We start from the raw sequence: 22186 nt of genomic DNA, 5'->3' as shown, positions 1-22186 counted from the left end.
CTCCAGGCTACTTCCAACATGTACAGCATAGAATAGATGCCAAACATGCACAACAACTAGATCTGCTAGAACCAGGGGAGCAAGCCTGCACCCAAGGAAAGGGCCCATGGTAGGAAGAGTTGGGTTTCATGGCTGAAAAAGATCATTTATTTATTTATTTTTTATATACAGACATTCGATATGGAATATCACATCAGTTTACAGAGTAACTCATGGAATAATATGACAACGGTGTCTTATTATTTTTACATAGTAACAGAATAGCTTATTTAACAATTAGGAACTCTCATTTGATATACAATGTAACAGAGTAACTATCATGGAGGACTGACTGACCAAAACGATTGTCACGTCTGCCATCCTTATTCACAAAATAATGAGAGGCAAACATGTGGAGAGAACTCCAGGTGGCTGCCCTATATATCTCGTAAATGGGGATGGCAAGCAAGCGAGCCACCGAAACAGACATAGCCCACACAGAATGAGTCTTGACATGACCTTCAAGCTGCAAGTCCGCTTGAGCATAGCAGAAGGAAATACAGTCCGTTAGCCAATGGGATAAGATTTGCTTAGACACTGCGACTCCCAACCTGTTTTTGTCAAAGGAGGCAAAAAGTTGAGTGGAGAGGCAGTGAGGTGCCATCCGTTCCAGGTAAAAGGCCAGAGCTTTTTTACAATCTAGAGTATGCAGGGCCAGTTTGCCCTGGTGTGCGTGCGGCCTTGAAAAAAAGGAAGGCAGAACAATGGACTGATTCAGATGCAACTCTGAGACCACCTCATGAAGGAACGTCGGATGTGTACGTAAAACCACCTTATGACAAAATTTGGTATAAGGGGGGACGACACCAGATCCTGCAGCTCGCTGACCCTGCGTACTGAAGTAACCACCACCAAGAAGATGATCTTCCAGGATAGGTACTTCAGATTGCAAGGACTCAAAAGGAGCCTTTATGAGCTGGTACAGGACTACTTTGAGGTCCCAAGAGACCAGTGGAGGCTGAGTGGGAGGCTTAAATTGCAACAAGCCTCGCATGAACTGCCTCACAAGCAGATGGGTGGAAATGGAGGCACCATTTCTCCCCTGATGGTATGCTCCGATGGCACTAAGGTGAACGCTCACCGAAGTGGTCCGCAGACCAGACTCGGAGAGCTGCAAAAGGAAGTCCAAAAGCTTCGGTGGGAAACAAGAGAAGGGTTCCAGACAGTTCCCAACACACAAAGCTGAAAACCACTTCCACTTGAGATAATAAGATTTTCTTGTGGAGGGTACTCTGGACTCCAAGATGACTCTAAATATGCCTTCCGAAAGGCCCAGAGCCTGTACAGTCACCTGGTCAACATCCAAGCCGTGAGGGACAGGGCTTGGAGGCTGGGGTGGCGGAGTCTGCCCTGGTCCTGAGAGATCAGGTCTGGAGCAGTTCCCAACTGGATTGGAGGGTGTGAGGCCAGCTCCCGTAGAAGCAGGAACCACACCCGGCGAGGCTAGATAGGTGTGACCAGGATCATGGTACTCCGGTCCTGATGGAGCTTTTGGAGTGTTTTAGAGATTAGCAGAAGGGAAGGGTAAGCGTACAGCAGACCGGTGCCCCAGTAAAATAAAGGCATCCGATATTGATCCCTGCTCACCTGGCCCAGTGAGCAGAATCGATCCACTTTCTTGTTTTCTGGGGAAGCAAACAGGTTCATGACTGGGGTCTCCCACAAGTGAAAGATGCAGTTCGCTACCACTTCAGGGACCACTCATGGAGTCAGAAGGCCTGACTCAAGGAGTCTGCTAGGACATTGTCCGTCCCGGGCAGATACACAGCCTGAAGGAAGATGCCATCATCGAGGGCCTACGTCCAGATCTGCACTGCTTCCTGACAGAGAATGTACAATCCTGTTCCTCCCTGCTTGTTCAGATACCATATTGCCTCCTGACTGTCGGTCTGAACCAGGACCACTTTGCTGTGCAGGTGTTCTCTGAACGTCCTCAGAGCAAACCAGAGCATAAAATAGATATATACAAATATACAAAAAAAAACATGGCTCTGATACCTAACAGCCTAAAATTGGCTTCCAGAACCTCTCTCCCACATTTTCCTATGTCGTTGGTGCCCACATGTACCACGACAGCCAGCTCCTCCCCAGCACTGTCTAGTGCAGAAGATTGTGATACAATTGAAAAGGATGTAATCAAACAGATCCATCCCAAGTTGCTCTAATGAAGGAGGATTTTGTATGCCGCATCTTAGTCAAGGATTTAAGGAAACAATTTGTTTATCTGACAGGATACGGTCCTTTCTTACTAAGTATGTGGCTCTTAGGACCACTGTGAGAGATGGCTCAGGTGCATACCAACACTGGTTTCCTGACACACTGTCAAGTAGAACATTATCTGTTTATCCAAGGACAATTTTGTTGGCTACTGATTTCTCTTACCTCGGCCACAGATATCACATAAATGAGGCTTTTCTCCAGTGTGAATAACAATATGACGTTGGACATCTCTAGAGGCTGCAAATCTGCAACAAAAAATGAGAATTTAATTTGAGTTTTGCTAAACAATTGTCTTCTTCCCAACTGTGTATCAAAATGTGGCAATATATCCTATTCCAAGTAAGGAATTTAAAAGTTACAAAAATCATTCCTTTAGGAAGTATTTCAACTTAGCTGACTCCAGATTTGGCCAGGCAGTTTGTATAGTTTTAAACTATAGTAATACCCCAATAAGGAGACCAGTGTTTAAAGTAAAAGTTGTTTTCTATTGGAGATGTATAACACTAATATACTGCTATTAACCTTTGTGTTGCATTTTCAAGTCAAATGCATAATTAAGTACACAAGTTGCTGTGGGAGAAAAAAAAATACAGACAAAAAATACTGCTGAACAGGAAGACTTAAGATACCAACAATATAACTTTTGGTCCATTGGCAATTATAGTGTTGGTAAGCTTGATGTTGTAAGGTCTACCCACATACCGTAAAATGCACTGTTCTATGACAAGGTTTAAAGCCTGCACATAGAAAAAATACTTTTTCACAATTGATTTAAACAAACAATTCTGCTATGGAGGTAAATGTGAGGGACTGTTAGCTTTGACATAATTCAGCAAGATGGCTTTAATTTTAAATTGAAATTCTATACTTCCCTAAATTCAGAAAACGAAAGACTGCCATACACGAGGCCCCTAGTTTCCTGCACCAGTTTGATATAGATTCTGTGCCATACACATATCTATAGGTGAGTTGTGGCATATATCTATATATATATATATATATATCTATATATATATATATATATCTATCTCCATATCTCTTTCTATATACATCTACATACACACACACAAATCTATCCATCTCTCTCTCTCTCTCTCTCTCTATATATATATATATATATATTTGCATATATCAGTATACCGATATTCAAGAAAAGTCAATAATTCATGAAAATATTTTTGATTTTTAATTATGTTTTTAAGTTTTCCAAATTGTGCTACATGCCTCTGAATCATTTTGTTTCCTACAGCCATTTTCATTTCTCGCTTTACTTTAAAAAAAAAAAAAATGTTAAACTTATTTTTCTGAGAGGGTGGTGGACACTTATTTATTTATTTAGCATTTTTATATACCGACTTTCCAATAACAGAATTACTGATCAACTCGGTTTACATTATAACAGAACAATCACATTTACAAGTAAATGTCTTACAATGAACAGGTCGATATAACTTGGATAGGTATATATGGGGTTAACCAGTAAAAGATACATTGCCTAATGTAGGCATAAGTAAAAGATACAGTGCCTAATGGACTTCCAATGGAAATAATAAGAGCCAAAACAGTGGCAGAATTTATGTATGCATGGCATAGAAAAAAAATTACCTTATTGGTGGGAGATGCAGGAAGGAGATATGGAAAATGTGGCAGACAGCAGACAAGGGCAAATGTGAAGGCTGAATGGGCCAAGGGGGTGCTTATCTGTTTTTATCTTTTATATTTCCATTCTTCTTCTTGGTTTTCTTTCCTCCATTTCTCTTCATTTACCCCACTCTCATCTAACTCACCCTCATAGTCTCCCCCCTCCTTTCTGGTGTTATCCCTTCTTTCTTCCCTGAAGTTTTTAACCCTTTCATCTCTTACCTTCCTCCTCTCATTTCCTCCAGCCTCACACTTCCTCTCTGATTCAAATCCCTTTCCACTCCTCTGTCATCCTTCCTTCTTCTGTACTAGCAATTAAAACCTCTGCTCTCATATATTCAACCTGTCATACTATTAAACCTTTCGTTTTGACTCATTTGGCTTACCACTATCTCCAAAGCCCCCTGTAGAGCTTGGTTCAGAGGCTCCATTTACCAACTTTAAACTGAGACCGGTGGGTGGTGGAAGGGGTACAGAAAGTAGCAGCAGTTGGCAGGGAAGGGGACTGCACAGAAATGGAAAAATTTCCAGAAATTCTGAAACCAAGAGAACTCCTCTTTTACCCAAGAAATTTAGAAAAGTTAAAATATATGCAATACTTATTCTTTCATCTACCTAAAATTTACTATTTAAGAACATAAAATGTATTATGTTGGCACATAAAACTGAAATGTTTGGCATATTTATGAAAATTTAAAGTATAAATATTCTAGTTTTATCTAAACAATAATTACACAGAATGATTTGTAATTATTGTTTGTATAAAACTAAGGCATTTACAAATAATTATTTGTAATTACTGCAAGTGATGTATTCTGCACTCTAAATACCTACATATATCTTAGCTTTTGGCAGTTTACAAAGTAGGAAAAATGTAAAACACTGAACACAAAACTCTTCAATACTGTGGTAAGAATGAGAAAGACTTATGTGAATCTTGAAAATTTCCACCATATAATTTGTTTTTTCCAGAAACAGATTTTTTTTTTTTTTTTTACACAAAAAGTTCAAAAAAAAAAATTGCAATAAACTGGAGATGGAGTTGAAAGTGGTTTGAGAGAGCCATTGCTTCCTAGATTGTGCTAAATAGAGACAGGCATTGCTTTGCTCTTACTGTTGCAGCTAGCTGTACAGGGTTTTAAAGTTTATAAAACAAACTAAAGAGTAGCAAATCATTGGACCGGATGGTATGCATCCTAGGGTACTAAAGGAACTAAAAAATGAAATTTCTGATCTATTAGTTAAAATTTGTAACCTATCATTAAAATCATCCATTGTACCTGAAGACTAGAGGGTGGCCAATGTAACCCCAATATTTAAAAAGGGCTCTAGGGGTGATCCTGGTAACTATAGACCAGCCCTCTCCCTACCACCCCTATGGCATCCCATCCTCCTTCACCCCCCCTCCCGCCCTCTCCTCCTTGTCTCTTGTTCTTCAATTTTTGATACACAGCCCTCTATCCAGCCCGCCTCAGCTGATTCCCCCTAGCCCCCCCCCCCCACCCTATCTCAGCTCCCTGCTAGAGTGCCCCAGTGACTGTTTTGTCACCAATCTGTTTACCAAGTTATTTAAGTTATATAAGATGTTATATTCGTATTTGTATAAGTTACCAATTGGTCACCACTATGTATAAGTTGTTTATCCTGTAAACCGGAGTGAAGGCATCCCGCTATACTTCGGTATAAAAAAGCCTCGAAAATAAAATAAATAAAAATAAATAGACCAGTGGGCCTGACTTCAGTACCGGGAAAAATAGTGGAAACTATTCTAAAGATCAAAATCGTAGAGTATATAGAAAAATATGGTTTAATGGAACACAGTCAACATGGATTTACCCAAGGGAAAGTCTTGCCTAACAAATCTGCTTCATTTTCTTGAAGGGGTTAATAAACATGTGGATAAAGGTGAACCGGTAGATGTAGTGTATTTGGATTTTCAGAAGGCATTTGACAAAGTCCCTCATGAGAGGCTTCTGAGAAAGCTAAAAAGTCATGGGATAGGAGGTGATGTCCTTTCCTGGATTACAAACTGGTTAAAAGACAGGAAACAGAGAGTAGGATTAAATGGTCAATTTTCTCAGTGGAAAAGGGTAAACAGTGGAGTGCCTCAGGGATCAGTACTTTCCAGAGATCTGGAAAGGAATACGAGTGAAGTTATCAAATTTGTGGACAATACAAAATTATTCAGAGTAGTTAAATCACAAGCGGATTGTGATACATTACAGGAGGACTTTGCAAGACTGGAAGATGGGGCATCCAAATGGCAGATGAAATTTAATGTGGACAAGTGCAAGGTGTTGCACATAGGGAAAAATAACCCTTGCTGTAGTTACACGATGTTAGGTTCCATATTAGGAACTACCACCCAGGAAAAAGATCTAGGCATCATAGTGGATAATACTTTAAAATTGTCGGCTCAGTGTGCTGCAGCAGTCAAAAAAGCAAACAGAATGTGAAGAATTATTTGGAAGGGAATGGTTAATAAAATGGAAAAATGACATAATGCCTCTGTATCGCTCCATGGTGAGACCGCACCTTGAACACTGTCTACAATTCTGGTTGCCGCATCTCAAAAAAGATATAGTTGCGATGGAGAAGGTACACAGAAGGGCAACCAAAATGATAAAGGGGATGGAACAGCTCCCCTATGAGGAAAGGCTAAGAGGTTAGGGCTGTTCAGCTTGGAGAAAAGACAGCTGAGGGGGATATGATAGAGGTCTTTAAGATCATGAGAGGTCTTGAACAAGTAGATGTGAATCGGTTATTTACACTTTCGGATAATAGAAGGACTAGGGGGCATTCCATGAAGTTAGCAAGTAGCACATTTAAGACTAATCGGAGAAAATTCTTTTTCACTCAACGCACAATTAAACTCTGGAATTTGATGCCAGAGGATGCGGTTAGTGCAGTTAGTGTAGCTGGCTTCAAAAACGGTTTGGATAAGTTCTTGGAGAAGTCCATTAACTGCTATTAATCAAGTTTACTTAGGGAATAGCCATTGCTATTAATTGCATCAGTAGCATGGGATCTTCTTGATGTTTAGGTAATTGCCAGGTTCTTGTGACCTGGTTTGGCCTCTGTTGAAAACAGGATGCTGGGCTTGATGGACTCTTGGCCTGACCCAGCTTGGCAATTTCTTATGCTCTTAATATTAAAACCTGTTAAATTTATTTACTAGGGCAAAAGTGGGATTAATTACAGATACACACAAGCAGCAAGCTTTTTTTCAAACTGTGTTCAATCCTTTATAAAACTACTGTCTGCAGTCTAAAAGATCAAACTAGAAATCCTTCCTCTGAATAATTCAGTGACATAGTAATTGTGGACAAAATTCATTACATGAAATCAATATGTCATTTAAACCAGGGATTCCCAAATCTGGTCCTCAAGGGTTGCAAACCAGTCTGGGTTTCAGGATTTCCACAATGAATATACATGAGATACATCTGAATGCACTGCTTCCACTGTAAGTAAATATAGCTCATGCATATTCATTGTGGAGATACTGAAAACTTGACTAGTTTGCAGCCATCGAGACAGAGAATTAGGAATCTCAGATTTAAACAAATATATCAGGCATGGTCAACTCCAATTCTTGAGAGCCAAGAACAGGCCTCATTTTCAGGATATGGACAATGAATATACAATACATGAGATATTTGTTGTATGTTTTGACATCTCTATTTAATCTAGCTAGTGTTTTTAGAATCTTGGTTAGTGTGTATTGAAATAACTGGTTTTTACGTTTAAGAAAAAACTGGTAGCCTCTGGGTCTGAGGACTCACAAGGCACTGCAGGGATTCATTAAGAAGTAATATATATAAAAATAAAATAATTGCTCAGGTACCTCTCCAGAGACACCTAAGCTTGTGACCAGAGAAGTTAATTTTTGTTAGCCATGTTAGACTGATATCATTCTATTTTCTGCTGTATTTCCTCTGTTGTCACCTGTTTTGAAATCTCTATCTATTTAATCTAGCTAGTGTTTTTAGAATCCTGGCTATTGTGTATTGAAATACTATGTTTGTAATTTATAGAACAAAGGGCTGGTATCTGCAGGATGCATTTGTAAATTCAGATCATACATCATCAGGAATTTAAACCTGTTTCTGTACAATGGTATATAAACCGTATAAATAAATAAATAAACTAGGGAGTAGGGGTGGCAGAAGATGACCAGTGAAACTGGAATGTCACCCCCAAGCAATACAGGAAGAGGGAAGAGAAAATAAAAGTTATAAAAAAACAGAAAAGGTTAAGTAGGAAAAGCAGCTGGAAAGCTATGACCACAAATGCTCATAAACTGAGCAATAAAATCCCAGATATGCAGGCCCTAATGTAGAGATGGAATTGGACGTTGTTGTTACGGAGAAATAGGATGCTGGGCTTGGACCCTTGGTCTGACCCAGCATGGCAATTTCTTATGTTCTTATGTACAGAGACATGGTTCACCTAGTCTCATGAATGGGATATGGCCATCCCAGACTATAACTTGTTAAGGAAGGACAGAGATGACAGAAAAGTTGTAATTACTGCAAGCGATGTATTCTGCACTCTAAATACCTACGTATATCTTAGCTTTTGGCAGTTTACAAAGTAGGAAAAATGTAAAACACTGAACACAAAACTCTTCAATACATGTGGTAAAAATGAGGAAGACTATTATGCGAATCTTGAAAATTTCCACCATATAATTTGTTTTTTTCCAGAAACATTTTTTTTTTTTACACAAAAAGTTCAGAAAAAAACATTGCAATAAACTGGAGACAGAGTTGAAAGTGGTTTGAGAGAGCCATTGCTTCCTAGATTGTGCTAAATAGAGACAAGCATTGCTTTGCTCTTACTGTTGCAGCTAGCTGTACAGGGTTTTAAAGTTTATAAAACAAACTAAAGAGTAGCAAATCATTGGACCGGATGGTATGCATCCTAGGGTACTAAAGGAACTCAAAATGAAATTTCTGATCTATTAGTTAAAATTTGTAACCTATCATTAAAATCATCCATTGTACCTGACGACTAGAGGGTGGCCAATGTAACCCCAATATTTAAAAAGGGCTCCAGGGGTGATCCAGGTAACTATTCCTGTGTCATATTAATACCTTTCAGGTATTTAAAAGTCTGTATCATATTACTTCTGTTGCTCCTCTCCTCCAGTGTGTATACATATTTAGATCCTTCAGTCTCATCTCATCACTCCTTTGGTACAGGCCCCTCACCATTTTGATTGCCTTTCTTTATCCTTTTTGAGATAGTCTCCAGAACTGAACACAGTACTCCAAATGAGGCCTCCCCACCAACATGTACAGAGGCATTATGTCGTTTTTCCTGCTGGCTATGCCTCTCTCAATGCAGCCTTCTGCACTTAGCCACCACCTTTTCAGATTTCTTCAGATCATTAGACACTCACCCCAAGGTCTTTCTTCCAATCCATGCACATCATGTACACCTTTTGAATTCTGCACGTCAAATGCATGATTCTGCACTTCTTGGCATTGAATTTTAGCAAGTAGCACATTTAAAACTAATCAGAGAAAATGCTTATTCAGTCAATACAATTAAGCTCTGGAATTTGTTACCAGAGGATGTGGTTAGTGAAGCTGGGTTTAAAAAAGATTTGGAGAAGTTCTTGGAGAAGTCCATTAACTGCTGTTAATCAAGTTGACTTAGAGAATAGCCACTGCTGTTACTGGCATCAGTAGCATGGGATACACTTAGTGTTTGCTTACTTGCCAATTTCTTGTAGCCTGGATTGGCCACTGTTGGAGATGGGATGCTGGGCTTGATGAACCCTTATAGTCTGACCCAGTATGGCAATTTCTTATGTTCTTAATCCCAACTGCCAAACATTTGACCACTCCTCAAGTTTTCTTAGATCGCTTTTCATTCTCTCTATTCCTTCAGGTGTGTCCATTCTGTTGCAGATCTTAGTATTATCCACAAAAAGACACATTTTTCCTTCTAACCCTTCTGCAATATCACTCACAAAGATATTGAACACAACCGGTCCAGAACCAGTCTCTGAAGTGATTCATTTATCACTGTTCCCTCCTCAAAGTAGGTTCCATTTACGACTACTTGCTGTTGTCTGTCTCTTGACCAATTTCTGATCTATTCTACCTCCATGGGACCCATTCCAAGGCTTTTCAATTTGTTCATGAGCCACCTATGCAGAACAGTATCAGAAGCTTTCCGGAAATCCAAATAAATTACAATGTGATCTTCCTTGATCTAATTTTCTAGTCATCAAATCAAAAAAATGTCAATCAGATTTGTCAAACATGATCTACCTCTGGTAAAACCATATTGTCTTGGCTCATGCAGCCCACTGCATTGCAGATAGTTCACCTTTCCTTCAAAAGTGTCTCCATTAGTTTTCCCACCACAAAGTTAAGGCCAACCAGCCTGTAGTTTCCAAGCTCCTCTCTGCCACCATTTTTATGAATGGGGACCACAATCACCCTTCTCCAGTCCTACGGCATTACTCCAATAGATCCTTAGAAACAGAATAAGTCTTTCAGCGAACCCACCAGCACCTCTCTGAGCTTCTTCCGTACCATGGGATATAGCTCATCCAGTCCTGTGGCCTTATCCATTTCCAGTTTCACTAGTTCCATTCAAGTATTCTCTTCCATAAACGGAGTTGTATCTACTCCACTCCCATCTGTGCACTTACCAACCATCCACTGTCCTTCCCCAAGGTCTTCTTTAGTGAACATCAAAGTGAAGTGTTTCCTTATTGTTTTTCTCTTTCTCTACACAAAGACCCTTGTCTCCTTTCAGTCTTTATAATATCACCACTGGCCTTCCTCGTTTTTCTGATATATTTGAAAAGTGTTTTGTCACCTCTCTGTACCTCTTTAGTGATCCTTTTTTTTTCCTACTTGAGCTTTGGCCATCCTGATTTGGCCATCCATTGTGTGTGTGTGTGTGTCTGTGAGCGAGGTATGAGAAGGCTCTGTTTCTGTGTGTGAGTGAGAGAGAAGCAATAATTGTGGTTGGTTCTTTGTGCAAGAGGTAAGCTTGGGTGGGTGTCTCTCTTTGTGTTATATTTGTTTATTAATCACATAATGTTTATAAAAACTTGTTTGTATTGGTGACAGATACTATCGTGTGAATCTGTTTGTGTGGTGACATATAGGACTGTTTGTGCGGATGCGTGTGCTGGTGTCTGTGTCAAAGAGGAAGCAAGTTGACGTGTGTTGAGAAATGGAGTTCTGTGTATGCATCTCACATGCATGTCCTTGCCAGTTTCCATCCATGTGCTTTTTATGCTAGGTTGAGAGAACATTGCACAAATCTCATCTTTGGGTGAGTTTCCTCACTCCAAAGGCCATCAAATCTTCACAAGAGAGCACTGCTCTGTTCGTACGTCTCACTTTAAATGTCAAAGTGGCCCCTAACCCCTACACTAATACCTAAACCTCACCTCGAGTTACTAGGTGGGCCTCCCATAGAGATATAAATATCTATCTAGGGTGATAGCATTATGGCTAGGTTCATTCTCTCTCTCTCTCTCAGCTGCAAAAACAAAATATCAGTTTTCTCTTCTGATTCACCGTACACTGTTCTCAAAGGAGTCCCCCCCCCAAATGTCCTCAGCTTGGCTAGCAGCTGCAGTTCCTCCTAGAACCTCAGGGCCTCTTCCTTCCTGCAGCCCCTGCAATGGAAATAGAAGGTGTCTGAACCACGGGGCTCTTGTGGCTGGGGAGTCCTGCGTGGTTCAAACATCATCGGCTTGCACTGTGCAGTTCAGGCGGCTGATGTTTGAACCTTACGGGACTCTGTAGTACAAGAAACCCCCCCATGGTTCATAATCTGTTTCTACCACAGGGGCGGCAGGAAGATACGAGGAACTGCAGCTGTACCTGCTTATAGGTGCTGGCTGCAAGACTGAGAGAAGAACTTAGGGAAGGGAATAGAGAAGGGACTGAGAAAATGGTTTGGGAGGGGACAAGAGCAAGAGAAAACTGGGACTTCCAGGAAAGAGCAGGGACTTGGTAGGCGAGCAAGAACTGGGGGACTTGGGGAGTGGGTGGGTACTGGGAGACCAGGGACTCAAGGATTAGGGGAGAAAACGGGAAAAATAGCATGGGGTTGGGGAAACAACAAAGATGGATAAGATTCAGGGATTCGGGGAAAGCAGGAGAAGAATTGGGACTGGGTAGGAATCTGAAAGCAAAAGGGACTTTGTGACAGGAGAAGAATAGGACTCAGGAACAGGGAAGAGCAATGGAAAAATGGGGACTGTGGAGACAGCAGGGAAAGGATAGGAATCAATGACTAGAAGGAGAGCAGGGACTCAGGAATTGGGGAGAGCAGGGTCGGGGCGAGAGTCTGGAAGAGCAGGGTCTGAGATTGAGTGGGAGAATGGAGACTTGGATATTGTGGGGTACAGAATAGGGATTATTGGGGACAGTGGGGACTCAGCAGTTGGGTGTGTACATTGGGGGGTGTTAGATGGGTTGAAGGTACCAAAATGATAAGGGGAATGGAACAGCTCCCCTACGAGGAAAGACTAAAGAGGTTAGGACTTTTCAACTTGGAGAACAGACGACTGAGGGGGGATATGATAGAGGTGTTTAAAATCATGAGAGGTCTAGAACGGGTAGATGTGAATCGGTTATTTACTCTTTCGGATAGTAGAAAGACTAGGGGGCACTCCATGAAGTTAGCATGGGGCACATTTAAAACTAATCGGAGAAAGTTCTTTTTTACTCAACGCACAATTAAACTCTGGAATTTGTTGCCAGAGGATGGGGTTAGTGCAGTTAGTATAGCTGTGTTTAAAAAAGGATTGGATAAGTTCTTGGAGGAGAAGTCCATTACCTGCTATTAAGTTCACTTAGAGAATAGCCACTGCTATTAGCAATGGTAACATGGAATAGACTTAGTTTTTGGGTAATTGCCAGGTTCTTATGGCCTGGATTGGCCACTGTTGGAAACAGGATGCTGGGCTTGATGGACCCTTGGTCTGACCCAGTATGGCATTTTCTTATGTTCTTATGATTTGTCTTCTTTTCTCTTTCAGCTTCACCAGATATTCTTTCCTGTGTGCCCCTTTTGTGTTCCTCTGAACTTTGATCTTTTTGCCTTTATTTTCTCAGCCATTAGCCTTGCCTTTGTTATAGCTCCTTTCAATGTAGCCCATTGTTGTTCCACTCCCATCTTCTCCCAGGATTGGCCGGAAGATGTAGATGGAATACTGGTCGGATCCCTGTTCCTGAAGGGGGCTGGGACAATGGCTCTGAGTGCTAGAAGTCTGTTGAGCGTCTGGCAGACCGCCGGCCGCTTCCGCGTTCCGCAGGGAGAGATTAAGTAGAGGTCCAGGAGATCTTGAGCAAATTCTAAAGCGTAACCTCTTTCGAACAACTCAAAGACTCACTGATACGAAGTAATGTTGACCCATTCCTCGAGAATTAGGGACAGCCGACCACCTAAGTCTGGAACGGAGGAATAGGCCGGCCGCATCTCATTGCAAGGGCTTGGCGGCGGAACCTTGGTGGGTACAGTCTCGGAAGGGCCGTCGGCCTCGAAAGGACTGGGGCCATGCTTGAGGTCTAGTGGAGCTGTTTCGCTGAGAGGCTCCTCGCGGCTTGGTGTACCTGCACTGTTCCCTGAAGCGAGAGCTCGACAGAAAAAATGACCTGGACTGTTTGGGGCAGTCCTCAGGCAGCTTATGAACCTTGTTGTCGCCTAAAGATTTAATAAGCTGTTCCAGGTCCTCACCAAAAAGCAACTTCCCTTGAAGGGGAGAGTGCCCAACTATGCCTTAGAAGAGGAGTCTGCAGCCCAGTTCCTCAGCCAGAGAAGACGTCTGGCAGATACCGCAGAAACCATAGCTCTGGCTTGTATCCGGAGGAGATCGTAAAGGGCATCAGCCCCATACTCTATCGCGCCCTTCCAGATGTTCTGCCTGTTCCGCCTCTGCGGCCGGGAGGTCCTGGGTGCTGAGTAATTGTTGAACCCACCTGAGACTTGCCCGCTGTTACAGACTGTCGCCCGAACTCCAAGAGCCAGAACTTCAAAGATCCTCTTGAGATGGAGCTCCAGCTTCCTATCCTACAAATCCTTTAATGCCGTGGCCCCCACTACTGAGATGGTGGTGCGTTTGGTGACCGCGGACACAGAAGCATCAACCTTAGGCACTTTAAGCATCTCCAGGCATTGGTCCAGCAGAGGGTAAAGCTTGTCCATCACCCTGCCCATCCTGAGACCTGACTCGGGAGACTACCACTCCTATAGCAGGAGCTGCATAAGTATGGGGTGGAATTTGAGCTTATGCAGCTCCTGTAGCAGGAGCTGCATAAGCATGCGGTGGAGCTCTCAGTCCTGCCAGGACCGGCTCCACGGTGCATGAAGTTGAAGGAGTGGGGGGCTCTTCTGGAGGAACTTCAATTCCCAGTTCATCCAGGACAAAAGGAATGAGCGGTTCAAGCTCCTCTCGTTGGAACAGTCGCAGAAGCCAGGGATCATCCCCATCGACTGGCGGGTTCGGAAGGGCCAAATCTGAGTCAGGATCCACATCCAGTGCAGGAGACGGCTGAGGGGGGGTCTGGGGAATCTGGTACGCCTGGTACGGTCCTGACCCTAGCAGTGGCCTGTAAGTCTGGGGCCCTAGGACCCTGGCCTGTGACCACCCGAGGGACCTTAGCGAGGGGGGGACGACCCGGGAAGGGATCATTGTCTTCCTCTAAACTAGCCAGAAAGGACTTATGTAGTAATAGAACAAATTCAGGAGAAAAACGATGTTGAACCCCTGCCAGGCAAGGGGGGAGGGGAAGACTCGCGGGGAAGGGGTCAGAAATTGGAGATCGGGCAGCGAAGGGTTAAAAATCGGCTCTGCCAGCCCAGCAGGGCTTGTGTGAGAAGGGAGCTCCAGAGACAAGATGGCCGCCATTCCCGCGGTTTTTCTTGCAGGAGCCGGCTTAGGAGCGCGTCTCACGGCCCGGCCCCGAGCCGGAGATTTAGGCACTGCCCTGGAGGGACCCTCCCCTCCGGGAAGGCATGATGAGCAAAGCCCATCGTGGGAGAGCCGTGAAGCAGGCTCCCCACAGGCAAGGCAGGCCGAGGAACACGGCATTTCTCTGGTGGTGGGGGGGGGGAACCCCGCTCGAGCAGCAGAGAAAACGGCAGTGCCTGGCTGACCACGAGCCGAAGGGAACAAACCCTGCTTCGCTCCTTCCCCAGTAATTGTAATGAAAATGCTGCCGATTGCCTGTAAGTTTTGTTTTTTTTTTCTATTTTAGCCAAGCAGAGGAAAAAAAAACACCTCCTTGTATGGTACCCGAGGCAGGAACCTCAGCGGGTACAGACTAGGCAAAAAAGGGGGAGTGACTGGACCACCAGTATCAGCCCATGCAGCCAGGCTGGAGGTCACCAGGAAAAGTGGGTTCCAGGCTGAATACTCAAGGGGACAAATGCCCCCTGGGACCCATTAAGAGCTAGGAGACAACTTAGTCTCACTATGAATTTTTTTTAATTTTGAATAAACAATACTTGTTTGAACCTGTATCAACCCAGAGGGGAGAAGAGAAGAGAAATCCCCAAAGAGAAGAAAAGGAGAGAAATCTAGGGATCCGCAGGTTCAACTGTCTGAATCTGCTGGAAACAGAGAAATACTGAAGGGATGCAGGATGGGCTCTGTCCTGATATAGGATACCCTTTCAGTTTTTCTCTGTCTCCATCTGCTGGACAGGAGGCTCAACCCACTGTCTAGACTGATCCGAGTACATACAGGGAGCAAACCTTTTTCGATGGAAAGAAAACTCAAGGGGGTCAAGTCAGGACAAATATCAAGAAGTATTTCTTCATGGAAAGGTTGATAGATGCATGAAACGCTCTCCCAGTAGAGGTAGTCAGGACAAGGAAGATAATGGAATTCAAAGGGGCATGGGATAAACACAGAGGATTCCTAGTGGCTAAATGATGAAGATGAAGTAAAGGTTAGCCTGTGTTGACTGGGGTAACCTGCACAGAGCATCACTTGCCCTAAGAATTAAAAAAAAAAAAAAAAAAAAGCAGCTTGCTGGGCAGATTGGATGAACCACTTTGTCTTTTTCTGCTGACATTTACTGTGTTATGTTGATTAATACCATGTGTTTAGCTGCTTTATAGAAGAGAAAGGCCTTAAGTGGCTTCCTGACCCCTTCAAAAATAGGATCCCTTTTGGGAGTCTTCTTGACCTTTGAATCAGACATTTGTAGTGAAGAAACCACCTGGGAGATGAGTGAAATTAGCTCCTCCTTCCAAAGGTCTGATGACAGAGTCCTCTCCCTCCTCTAAAGAGCCCTGGAGGCTAATGGCTTCTGCCTTTGCTTCTACCTCCTTCTCCATTGACCCTACAGGGAAAATTGGGAAGATAGGACCCTCTGACAGATGCAAACAGTCTCTAGATAGCCTAGGCACTTGGACACCAAGCCCATATGTGGAGGGAGGCTGGGGAACAACCCAGGTCAAAGATCCTGTGAGAACCCACACCCACCAGGCTTCTATATAGTGCAGAAATCCTGATGCATTACCAGCACAAAATCTTGAGAAAAGGTTTCCTTGGGTGTAAGACTGAAGGCCCTGATGAGTATCCAAGGCCCTAATCTCTGCTCTGGGGATAGCACCAGTAAGTCTAGGAACCTGGCCAGAGGAAGATCCAGGTGAGAGGAGCCAGAAGCTGCATTGCAGGAAAAACTCAAAATAATGGCCATTCCTGCTGAAAAATGGTCAGCTGTGGCTGTGTCCACTTGCTACCTCTGCTCTGAGGTTTCCCCCCCACATACAAGAGATCCAGGATTTTGAAGGTTGGCTATCCCAAGCTCAGACTCCCCACTGCCAGCACAGGTGGAATGTGGGGGAGCAGCTGTGATTCCCACACCCCACAGCACTGTCCCCATTCTAACATGCTCCTCATAGCTAGAGCTGCTTTGGTCAGGACAAGGGGATCGTATGAAAGTCAGCCACTGAAGACAGCACTGCTAATGCATAATCCCCCCCCAAGCCAGCAGCTGCTACAAACTACAGTAAATCTTCCCTTTCTTCCATTTTTTATACTTTTTTTTTTTTTTTTTTTAACAATGCAGCTTTATTAAAGCTAGAATACTGCTTTGCCAAAAATACAAGAGGGAAGACGAGAGCCAGGGAACTCTGGGTAGTGGGGAAGCCAAAACCCCAGAAGAGACGAGACTTGCCCAAATGGGTCCTCTCCTGTTGCCCCTGCTACCCCATAGCTCAATCACAGCCCTAGAATAACTTTTCCTCACAGCAAAATTCAAATCTGCTATATGTAAGGTGGCAGCCTGTGCTACTTTTATAGAAAACAGCCAGAATATTCTTCCCTAAAATGGTTCCATTTCAGAGAATAAGAAAGAACTTGTTAAATTAACTAGAAACTGAGAAAATGACTGGTGGGGCTATGTTCCCCCACATCCTTCTTGTAATGTCCCAGACCACCAATTGGGTGCCTGCGAAATGGTTTCCAATTCGTACTCTGGAACAAGTTAAAAAGAGAGAGCAGGGTCATTTTCTTGGCTCCTAGTTTTAACAAACTATTTCCCCCTCTCCAATATGGTATTATTCTAATGGCAGATTTTTATCTGCATTATAACAAATACTACCTTCTTATTTGCAAGCAAATGAGAATTTTACCTGGAGTAGGAGAACTACTGTTTTAAAAGGGCAATTTTCAAACTGCCTGCATTGCTGCAAAGCAAGGGTTCTTTGTACTTGCATTCTTTGCGCCAATTTTCAAAATAAAAATAGGCACATACAGTACTTTTACTTTGAAAATTCTCATAGGCCAACGCATCCGTATACATTTACACCTTTTCTGTGGTTGCTTTTTGCAGAGAAAATAATGTGCATAGATTTGAAAATCAATCACAAAACAGAAGCAAACTCCTCTCAAATAATTACTCACAACAAAAGTGATAACTCTAGAGAGGGAAATAGTATTTTTAACTATTTACCATGCACACATTAACTCAGACTAGAGACAATATCATCAAAAGATGCTCAAAATAGGGTTTAATCCGCTGTCTCTCACCCTCAATGGGCCGCAGGCAGTAGTCAGCCTATGAGCAAAGAGTTTTTTTTAATCATTTATTGTCTCCCGTCTAATATAACATAATTTTATCCTTTTTTTTAACTTTTTTTTAATTATCAACTGTTCAAGTTTAATTAAATTTAAATACGAAGCATCTATAGAAAAAATCTGAAACCGGCTTATTACCCAAAAATTTTTGAAAAATACTTAGCCAATAGAAGGTCATTCAAATATTCAACCCGACATGGGCCATGTTTCGACTCAAAAAGAGTCTTTTTCAAGGGGAATAGTTGTCTCGGCTCTCTTTATTGCCGGTCAAAAGGTATTAGAGTACCAAAATGCCAAAGTCACATTTCTCCGATACTCAACATGGCGGTAAACGCAATAAAGAGAGCCGAGACAACTATTCCCCTTGAAAAAGACTCTTTTTGAGTCGAAATATGGCCCATGTCGGGTTGAATATTTGAATGACCTTCTATTGGCTAAGTATTTTTCAAAAAGTTTTGGGTAATAAGCCGGTTTCAGATTTTTTCTATAGATGCTTCGAATTTAAATTTAATTAAACTTGAACAGTTGATAATTAAAAAAAAATTTAAAAAAAGGATAAAATTATGTTATATTAGACGGGAGACAATAAATGATTAAAAAAAACTCTTTGCTCATAGGCTGACTACTTCCTGCGGCCCATTGAGGGCGAGAGACAGCGGATTAAACCCTATTTTGAGCATCTTTTGATGATATTGTCTCTAGTCTGAGTTAATGTGTGCATGGTAAATAGTTAAAAATACTATTTCCCTCTCTAGAGTTATCACTTTTGTTGTGAGTAGATTTGAAAATGCCATCTGCATGCAGTATTTTCCTCACAAGAATGCCTCCTCCTAATGTGTTATTAACCCTGCATGTACTTTTAGCTGGGCGAAGGGTGGACAATTTTCAGACAGCCTTTCTACCATGTAAATCAGTATTTACCTGGGTAAATGGCTTTTGAAAACCATCCTCCTATTGGGACACTAATGAAAAGAGCTCATTAGATATGTTTAGTGGAATCTTAGGGGCAAGATGTCCTAAGCCCTTAACTTACACATGCAAAATAGGAAAAACATGACACATTTGGCCTACAGTATATAAAAGCAAGTTTGCTTACCGTAAACAGTATTTCTGTAGATAGCAGGATGAACTAGCCATGCTGTTTGGAGACATCCATGGCGAACTCTAGGCGGAGCTTACCTCAGAAACCACAGAGTTTTAACTCTGTGCGGCTGCGCGGTCGTCTTCCAGCGCAAATCAGTGCCCCTCATCAGTCTGTCAATCTCCAAGAGGTTAATTTGTAAGACTGTCAAGGGAGATGGGTGGGGTCGCATGGCTAATTCATCCTGCTATCTATGGAAACACCGTTTACGGTAAGCAAACTTGCTTCTTCCCCATCAATAGCAGGCTGAATTAGCCATGCTGTCTGGGTGTTCCAAGCTCCCAGGTTGCGTGATGTTAGGGTCCTGCCTTGGAAGTCCAGGGACACAACCCATTACTGAAGGTAGACAGTCTTATTTCCCGAAGGAGGTGAACAAGACTGCGGAACCCACTGTTGCATCGGAGGACACCTGCATAGGAGGACACCTGGTCCAGTCAGTAGTGAAAAGTGAAAGTGTACAGAGAAGACCACATGGCTGCCTTGCAAATGTCTAATAATGGCACTTTTTTAAGATGGGCTACAGAGGTTGCCATAGCTTTAACCTGATGCTCATGTACTTTGCCCGTTAGCGTTGTCGATCTCTTTGTGTAACAGAAATGCATACACTGCAACAGCCAGCCAGCCAGCTATAGTTCTCTTGGAGACTGGCTAACCAGGAGCATTGGGATTAAAGGAGAGGAAGAGCTGTGAAGGTCTGGAAGGCATTTGAGTTCTCTGTAGTACGCTAAAGCTCTCTCTCAGTCCAGTGTATGAAGAAGGCGCTCCCTGTCGTTGTGGTGGGGCTTTGGTACAAAGGTTGGCAAGGTGATTGTTTGATTGAGATGGAACGCTGACACCACCTTAGGCAGGAAGGTGGGGTGATGACGTAGGGTAACCTTGTCATGGAAGAACTCCAAGTAGGGCGAGTAGTGAACTAAGGCTTGAAGTTAGCTAACTTGTCTGGCAGACGTTATCGCCACCAGAAACACTACCTTCCAGGTGAGATACTTTACATGGCAGGTGTTCAAAAGCTCGAAAGGGGGTTTCATGAGCTGTTCCAAAACGAGATTAAGGTCCCAGGGTATTGGCTGCTTGGCGGCTGCATGCCGCGCATGAAATGAGAAACGAGCGGATGGCTGGAAATAGGCAGGCTGTCCTGAGGGTGATGAAAAGCTGCAATGGCACTGATGTGCATCCTAAATCATAGATCACACTGTAAATTAGTCTATATCATGCAGACGATCCTCTAGTATACTTAGACAAAAAAACGTGACTGCAATATGTTTTAAATTAATGATACTCAGAAAGAGAATTAGAAATAATATTTAAACATATTTTAAATTGACCCTGATAGATGCTGTAGCCAGCCAGTCTGATACAGAGTGTGAAGGTACTGCAGCAGGGCTGTAGGAGAGCAGGAGAATGGGTCAATTTCCCTCGACTTGCACCATTCAGAGTAGCAATGCCATTTTCCTGTATAACTGACTTTGGTGGAAGGCTTTCTGAAAGAAATGAGAATATCCTCTACACTCAAAGGAAGACTGAGGTGTGTTAATACAGTCCTCTCAATCTCCACATCGTGAGGTGAAGGGAGAGGTGCACTGGGTGGAGTAGCGTTCTGTGTTCTTGAGTCAAAAGTGTTGGGCTGGCCCCCAGGGGGATGGGTGGGGCTATGAAAAGTCGTATGAGAAGCGTACCATGGTTGTCTCGGCCAAGCTGGAGCTATGAGTATTAAGTCTCCTACATCTTGGATGCATTTCTTCTGAATGGTCCTGGAGATGAGGGGGATTGGCGAATAAGCGTACAGCAAGCCTTCTGTTCATGGATGAGGAAGGCATCTGGTGCGTGCCTCTCCTTGCTGGGGTAAATGGAGCAGAAGCTTGGAACTTGCCAGTTGCTCTCAGAAGCGAAGAGATCCATCATCAGGAAGCCCCACTGCCGAAAAATGTTGAGGGCTATGTCCCAGTTTAAGGACCATTCGTGCAGGTGGAAGACTCTGCTCAGGCGATCTGCTATGATGTTGTCTAATCCCGGGAGTTAAGTGGCCTGAAGGGATACATTGGAAGCCTCTGTCCACCAGAGAATCCTTATTGCTTCCTGACAGAGCATTCAGGAACCTGACCCTCCTTCTTTTTTATGTAAAACATGGCCACTTAGTTGTCTGTGTATATCATGAGATGTTTCCTTTCGACCTGGGGGGGAGAAGGTCTGTAGAGCATTCCAGATCGCCCAGAGTTCTAGCAAGTTTATCTGAGAATGGGATTCCTCAGGGGACCACAGGCCTTGTGTCTTGAGATAGACTAGGTGGGCTCCTCAACTCTTCCTTGAAGCATCCGTAGTGAGTATGAGTTGGTGTAGATGTTGCATGTGCCTCTTGCCCCCGTTCGCCTGTCCCAGCGCCTGGCTCCGCTTCTCTCGCAGCCACGGGCCGCCGCCTCAGACTCCAGGCTGCCCCTTGTGCTCCTGACTCCGTGACAGACACCTCTGCTCCGTGGTGGGCTTCCCCATGTGGTCCGCGGGGAGATACTGCTGTCCCGTGCCGCGCCCCTCTCTAGGCGCATGCAGCGCATCTCTTCTTCTTTTAAAGGGGCCGCAGTGGGAATCCAACCCGTGGCCCCGGATGATGATGTCACTGGGTCCCGGTATATAAGGCCAGGCCCAGCCAGAGTTTCTTTGCCTTTGTGACAGGTCTCCACGCTGGACATGTGCTTAGTTGCTTCCTCTGGTGATCCCTTCATGTTTCTGGTTCCTGTTTCGTCTGAGTTCCTGTTCCTGATCCTGGTATTCGTTCCTGCTCCTGTGTCTATGCTGCTCATTCCTATGGACTGATTCTCCTGGACCTGACCACTGCTTTGCCTGACCACGCTACTGATTATCTCTTGGAACCATAGCTTCGTCTGACGACTCTGCTCGATTCCTGGTTTGACCTTTGTCTTGCCCAACTCCTGGTTCTGACCTACACCTGTCTTACCACTCTTCCCTGCCTCCACCTGCCCTGACTCCAGCCTGTTCTACGACACTTCTCTTGAACTCATTCTGGACTTGGCCTCTCAGGCTTCGGCCTGTTCTTACTCGGGCACCCCCTG

General features: G+C 43.5%; 1 protein-coding gene across 3 annotated transcripts in view; it reads right to left on the bottom strand.

Moving 5' to 3' along the window:
• The window catches only part of ZBTB49 (zinc finger and BTB domain containing 49), a 112393-nt gene that overhangs the window by 8024 nt on the left and 82183 nt on the right, over positions 1 to 22186 (bottom strand). For all 3 annotated transcript variants that reach the window (XM_029591001.1, XM_029590991.1, XM_029591010.1), the window contains one exon: positions 2422 to 2504. In XM_029591001.1, the coding sequence (XP_029446861.1) occupies positions 2422 to 2504 (83 nt within the window). The remainder of the gene's footprint in view (positions 1 to 2421; positions 2505 to 22186) is intronic.

This window comes from Rhinatrema bivittatum, chromosome 1 (genome assembly GCF_901001135.1).
Source record: "Rhinatrema bivittatum chromosome 1, aRhiBiv1.1, whole genome shotgun sequence".
Classification (NCBI taxonomy): domain Eukaryota; kingdom Metazoa; phylum Chordata; class Amphibia; order Gymnophiona; family Rhinatrematidae; genus Rhinatrema; species Rhinatrema bivittatum.
Note: the sequence above shows the minus strand (reverse complement) of the source record. Positions and strands in the feature narration are given on the sequence as shown.